At 41.2% G+C, this 6,569-nt stretch overlaps 1 protein-coding gene across 1 annotated transcript; it reads right to left on the bottom strand.

The window, feature by feature from the left end:
* Window positions 1-373: 373 nt before the first annotated feature.
* On the bottom strand, window positions 374-2,385 carry LOC150064272 (bridging integrator 2-like). Its single transcript, XM_090331118.1, has one exon. It carries the CDS (start codon window positions 2,369-2,371, stop codon window positions 740-742), a length of 1,632 nt encoding a protein of 543 aa, XP_090187244.1. The 5' UTR covers window positions 2,372-2,385; the 3' UTR covers window positions 374-739.
* Between the last annotated feature and the right edge of the window lie 4,184 nt (window positions 2,386-6,569).

Raw genomic sequence — 6,569 nt, 5'->3', positions numbered from 1 at the left:
TCAACATAAAATGGCATTAAAATAGAGTTGAATTAATTTTCTAGTCTCAATGGAAATTAGGGTAGTTTTCCAGAGTTAACATTCTATGTGGAACTTTTATAGTCACTAAAATTAATTTTTGTATATTTTTTGGATCATAAAGCTGACATAATTTCAAGAAAAAAATGTTGAAGATACAATGTAGATTGCACTTTACAAGCAATTAAAATGTTAGACACAAAAGAATGTGATTTGGCAGACATTTTTCTTTCCCTACGTTAAACAGCGATATTTAAATTTCAAAATATTTTCATGTAGTTCCTGAAGAATAGATATACATTCTTTTTTTTTTTTAGTCAAAAACCATACTTTATTTAACAATTTGAAAGTCTCTTCTTTCCGGTGGTTAAGTAGAAAGCATATTTGTTCATGAGCATGTGCATTTGTGGTTATGTGTCTCTGTATGGGCAAGTGGACGTGTCTATAGCTACTTACATTCTTTAGTCATTACAACCCAGTCTAATAGTGAAGGTCTTATTCTTCTAACAATGCTCAAGCTTGAATTAAAAAAAATTCCGAGTCTGACATTCTCCTCTCCCAATCCTCCCTCCCTCCCTCCCGTCTTCCCTAGCCTCCATTAAAGAACTGCCAGGTCTTTAGAGATTCCCAGCATTCATTCTGCCTGAATATCTGGCCTCTGCCCTCTGTCAGAAAGGTTTCTTTGGAGAGAAGGGAGTTGGGAGGTCTTGGCAGTTTCTCTTCAGAGTTGTACACTCTCACTTGGACATGCCTCTTCTTGAGACTCAGATACTGTAATCTTATTCTCTCCTGGATCCACAGAGACAGGAAGTTGAAGGTCTTGGCCCTGAGGGGTGCTCGAGGAAGGGGCGGTGCAAAGCTCTTCTGTGCTGGGGCTGTGGGAGGTCTCCTTTTCTAATGCCTCGGGGGTTCTCAGTGGCTTCTCCGGTGGTTCTAGATCGGGGGAGGCCTCTAAGGAGGCCCTTGGACTTGGACTCCCACAGATGGACAGGGCCCGGGGGCTGGTGGGCGAGCCCCCTCGAGAGGCAGGTGGGCTGGACGGCATGTTCCCTGAGGAGAGCCTGGGGCTTCCTGGGACTCTGGGGGGAGGAGGCCTGCTGGGGGGCGCCGAGGTCCTCTGGAGGGAGGCTGTCTTCTTTGGTTGTTCCGCACCTTCACTTGCAGTGCGCATCCTGAAAACTACTTCTGGGACAGATGGTGGAGACTGATGGGATGGGGTCAGGGATGCGCCTGGGGACAGGGAAGGGGAGCAAGGGAGATCTTCCTCGGGGGGTTTGTCATCCTCTGGAGCGGGAGAAGACTGGGCCTGGGGTGAGCCACTGCAAGCTGGCAGCAGCTCCTCCTCCTCAGGGGAGCTTCCTTCAGACCCATCCTCCTCCATTTCCTCATCTTTTGAGAACTCCTTTTTGACATCCAAATCATCTTCGCCCTGGGCCGACTCGGGTGGCAGCTCTTCCTCTGCTGCCAAGACCGCTTCGCTCTCACTGGTTAAGGAGTTGGTAGAAGGACTGGAAGGTGAGGTGGGGGAGCTAAGGCTGGCCCCTGGAGAAGTCCGGACTGGAGAAGAGATGACTAAAGAACGCCTGCTGTTGCTTGACAGTCCCTTCACCACGAAGACTTTGTTGGAATGCTGCTTCTCCAGTTTGCTCATCACCTCATAGAGATTGTGGTTTAGCTTACTCATCTCTCTGTAGAAGACATCCCTCAAGTTGGAAATGTTCTGGAAGATGGTCACGTAACAACTGATACAACTGTTATACAGGAGGGGCAGCTCCTCCAACAGTTCCTGGTTCAGATCTTCAAAGACCACCTGGGCTTTGGTGAATTCTTCTTCTGCCTTGGCAGTCTTGGCTTCATCTTTCTTCTTAGCATTCTGCACTGCCTCCAGGTGGTGTCGGGCACTGTCATAGTCCACAAGTTTCCGACCGCGCTTGGCAATTCTCTCCTTAATCTCACTGAACTTGGCCACATAGTTTTCCATGGTCCTCAAAACCTGGTCAGTCAGCTTCTCTTCATAGTCTTCCCAAAGGAGATCATTATTCCCTATGATGGCCTTCAGGTCCTCGTGCCCGTCCCACTCGCTGCTGTAGATCTCCTGCAGGGTCTCAGACACTCTCTTGGAACTGTCGTGCATCACTTTGACTGCACTAAGGAAGTTCTTCAGGTCTTTGTAGAGCTTTTGGCCTTCTGCCTGTTGTTGGTAGAAGTTGCTGGCATTTTGCTCAAAACGCTCATCTTTGGTTTCTACAGTTTTCCCCAATTTTTGCAGTACCTTCTCCTGGGCTCTGCTGAACTTCTTCTGCACCTGCTTGGCGAAGAGGCCTGCTGCACCGCCCGCCTTGCCCTCCGCCATCCTGCCTGCCGGCTCCCCGGGGGCAGCTAGATATACATTCTTTTTTGGCAGAAATCCTCAAAAATTTTATTCCTTTAATTATTTTTAATTTAACTTTATTGTCAGCGTGATGTACAGATTGGTTACAGTTACAGACATAGGTAGTAAGAACATATTTTTGGCAAACACTGTTACCCCCTCCCAGGTTTTCCTTATGTTTACCCTCCCCTCAACCCTCCCCCAAGTTGTAAAGTTCATTTCCAACTAATTGTCTTGTGAGTATTGGCCATCCTTTGTCCTTTGACTCATTATTTTTGTTATTCCCCTTCCCCCCATCAATTCAAATAAAAGTATATACAATACGCTGGTACCAAAATCAAATATAGTGCAACAGGGGATAAACCACAAGGAAGAACAAAGAAAGAATGTCACATAGTACATTAAAAACAACAACCACAAAGAAGAACTTCTTGTTTTCATATCTTGGAGTTCACACCACACTCAAAACTCTTATTTTTAGCATAAAAGCCGGAAGTGTAGATGTGGCTTAAGTGGTAAAGCACCAGCCATGAGTGAAATAAATAAAGCAGAGTTCAGTTTCTATTATCAGCACACACATACACATACACACACACATCTAAAACTAATGTGATACTCAACACTCAAATTTTTGAAATTATTCTCATATCTAAGTGTAAAGATGTTTTGCTTCTTATTAGGAGGAGGAAGATATCAATATTTTCCCAAGGGTCCTGGAGAGAACTTAGATTCTGTCTTTAATTTTAAATTAGTTTCTCTTTATTAGTATACATTAGTTATATAAAATGAGTTTCAGTGATACATCCGTGAATATGTGAACTTCTATTATTAAATCAAAACTTAGAACATAAGTACCTATCAAGTTATCTCTTTTAATGACTTAGTACTCTATTGTGCAATATCATTTGAAGCACCTTTTATCAAGAAATTGCATTTTTAAGTTCTTTTTATTGCTGAGATTATGTACACAGGGATTACAGTTACATTTGTCAGGTAGTAGGTACATTACTTCTCACACATGTTTTGTCCCTGTTTCCCATCACCCATTCCCTCCTAATCATCTTGATTTTCCCTCTTCCCAGTAGATGATTGGATCAAGAAGATGTGATATTTATACACAATGAAATTTTATGCTGCCATCAGAAAAAATGACATTGCCCCATTTGTAAGGCAATGGAAAGACTTGGAAAAAATCATATTAAGTGAAGTAAGCCAGATCCAAAGGAACATAGGCTAAATGGTTTCCCTCATTTGTAATAATTGGTACACATCTAAGACTCTCCTAGCAGAGGATTATAATAGCTCAAAACCTATGTACATAAGGTCAAATAGGATGAGAGTAAATGAAATGAACTCTAGGATACAAATATACATTCTTAAAACTTCTCTGATTATTGGCATTGGCCCCATTACTTTATCTCTTGAGCCACAGATCGACTTCTGGATTTTTACTATTTTTAAACTTTACTTTTGTCACTTATGCCACTCAAACTCAGGGCATGAGAACTGTTCCTGGGCTCTTACTCAAGGCTAAGTGCTCTACCACTTTGAGCCACAGAACTACTATTGGTTTTCTGGTGGTTAATTGGAGATTCACAGACTTTTCTACCCGGTCTAGCTTTGAACCACAGAGCTTAGTCTCCTAAGTAGCTAGGATTACAAGTCTGAGCCAGTGGTGACTAGCTTGAAGCATCGATTTTTATAGTTTTGTTTTTTTTTTTAAGAGAAATGAAGAGCTGTTGCTGTAGTTCATATATCGGGTTGTTTTCATGGAGTCCAGCAGAAAAGCAGGATGTGCGGCTGGATGCCTTCATTTGAACAACACCAACTATCCAGAGCAGTATTCTTCCTCTTCAATCAGGGGGCCTACTTTTATTGTTCACAGTTGGAGGCCAATTTTGGGGTTAGGTTTTTGTTGTCCAAGGAACATTGAGCTCACTATCCATTTCTGTTCCCTACTAATGAGCTGCAAATGAACACCCTAGCCAAGGCACACACCCCAGCTATGCTTGGCTTCTTCCAGCACAGACTTCTGTCCCTGCACACATTCTCTTTACAATTTCTCTGTTCCATTTCATCACATTCTCCTTCTAATATTAATAAATGCATTTACAGGTTTTGGTCTCCTAAGTTCTACATCTTTCATACATGATGTGTTATGTTTTTAGAAGTTAAACGGAGGATTGGATATCGGTTTGGCTTTATCTCTTCTCTGCTTCATATTTCAGGAAACTTCAGTTTCTAGATTTCCTTGTTTACTTCTGGGTCAGTTTGCTAACAGCAGAATCTGGCAAAAAGTGGAAGATGGAATAAGGCAGAAGGCCAGAGTATTTTTCTTCTCTGTTTCTTTTGGCATCACTAGAAATGGCTCTGTTTTTGTTGTGTAGCTTCAGCGCTTACACACTGCACCCTTTGGGAGCCCCCAGCAAAGGCTGGATCCACAGCTGGATAGCTCTAACCTCTTCAGTTCTTAGCAGAACATTGAAATACTGGCATTATGCTGTTTTATATCTTTGTTGCTCTCATATTTTTTTGTTTTTTAATGCCTTTTCAGGTGGTAATTAAGCTGCATTAAATATCTTTCATTTAGATGGCTTGTAGCCAGGTGACAGTGGGGTTACATCTATAATTCTAGCTACTCAGGAAGCTGAGATGAGATATGGCAACTAGAGGCCAATTGGGAAGAAAAGTTCATTGGACTCTATTTCCAAAATAATGAATAAAGCAGGGCTGGAAGCATGGCTATAGTAATAGAGAGCACTAGTCTAGCAAGCAAAAGTCTGTGAGTTCAAGTTCCAGTGCTAAAAGAAAATAAAAGAAGTTTTGTTTATATGATAATCTCTGAATAGTACAAAGTTGGAGATTGAAGAGTATTTGGGGGGGCCAGGAGTTGGTCTAGTGGTAGAGGGCTTGTCTAGCATGGACGAAGACCTGGGTTTGATTCCTTGGCACCATATACATAGAAAAAAGCCAGAAGTGGTGCTGCGGCTCAAGTGGTAGGGCTCTTGCCTTGAGAAAGTCCTAGGACAGTGCTCAGGTCCTGAGCTCAAGCCCAGGTATGGCAAAAAAGAGAATATTTTGAGGACACTATCTTGAAATGAATATCATATAATGTTAATATACATTAAGGGTATATTTTGTTATTTTAAATCATCTAATAAACACATTTTCAATTTTAAGTCAAGAACCACCTATCCATGTAATCTCTTTTGCTTTTTATTTATGTATGTATTTGTGCTTGAACTCTTGTACTTGCTAGGCAGATGATCTAGACCTGATTATTTTCTAGTCTGATTATTTTCAGGGAAGTGCCTGGATTTGAACTCACTAGAGATGTGCTTTACCTGTTAACCATTCTTCTAGCCCCTGGAACTGGTTGTTTGTAAGATAAGGTTTTGCTTCCTGCTTGGGTGCATACCTGAACTATGATTCTCCTGGTTTTTGTTTTCTGTCATATCTGAGATGATAGTTGTGTGTGACAGCATACACACCACCTTCTGTTTATGAATTTTTCTGAATGGGCCCTTCTGAAACTGCAGTGCTTCAAACCTTAAGCTTCTTGGGTAAGAGGCAGGTATCAGCATGTCCATCTATGAGTTCAGAAAAGATCTCATAAATTTTTCTCCCCTGGTTGGCCTTGACCAGAAGAATTTCTGTTTTCTGTCTTCCCAGTAGCTAAGATTACAGGCGTCAGCCACTTGTACTAAGTCTAACTAAATAATGTGATAGGAGTTGGAATAATTGCATAGCTCTCTGCAGTTTTCAAGGTATCTACTTATTTCAATTTTGATCATCAAGACCTGGTGTAAATATATTTCTTAAATTAAGCATGCATTGCATCTGTTTTTGAGCTCAAAACAATTTTGATATGGACAATAGCTTGTTTTTAGTTTGAGGGGTCACTTTCACAACTACCATACTTAAAACAGGGCATAGGTAATTCATTTATCCACCATTAATCTGTAATTGTTTATATATTTTAATTTCTTTGGGGATTATTTTGTCTGCACTTACTTCAAGGACTCAAAGTCCTTGTACCTTCATTGTCTAGATCTCTCACGCACTGTCTTGCTCTCTGCATTCTTTCTAACTTAAGACCAGACAGGAATGATAGTTATCAAGAAGCCACTGGTAATCAAACCATTTTTTCTTTTTCTTTTCTTTAAATAATTAATTTATT

The sequence above is a fragment of the Megascapheus bottae genome, chromosome 4 (assembly GCF_031878675.1).
Source record: "Megascapheus bottae isolate mThoBot1 chromosome 4, mThoBot2.hap1, whole genome shotgun sequence".
Lineage (NCBI taxonomy): Eukaryota > Metazoa > Chordata > Mammalia > Rodentia > Geomyidae > Megascapheus > Megascapheus bottae.
Note: the sequence above shows the minus strand (reverse complement) of the source record. Positions and strands in the feature narration are given on the sequence as shown.

Bases quoted from the DNA above. Each gene is read 5' to 3' on its own strand.
- LOC150064272 (XM_090331118.1), bottom strand. From the start codon at position 2,371: ATGGCGGAGGGCAAGGCGGGCGGTGCAGCAGGCCTCTTCGCCAAGCAG.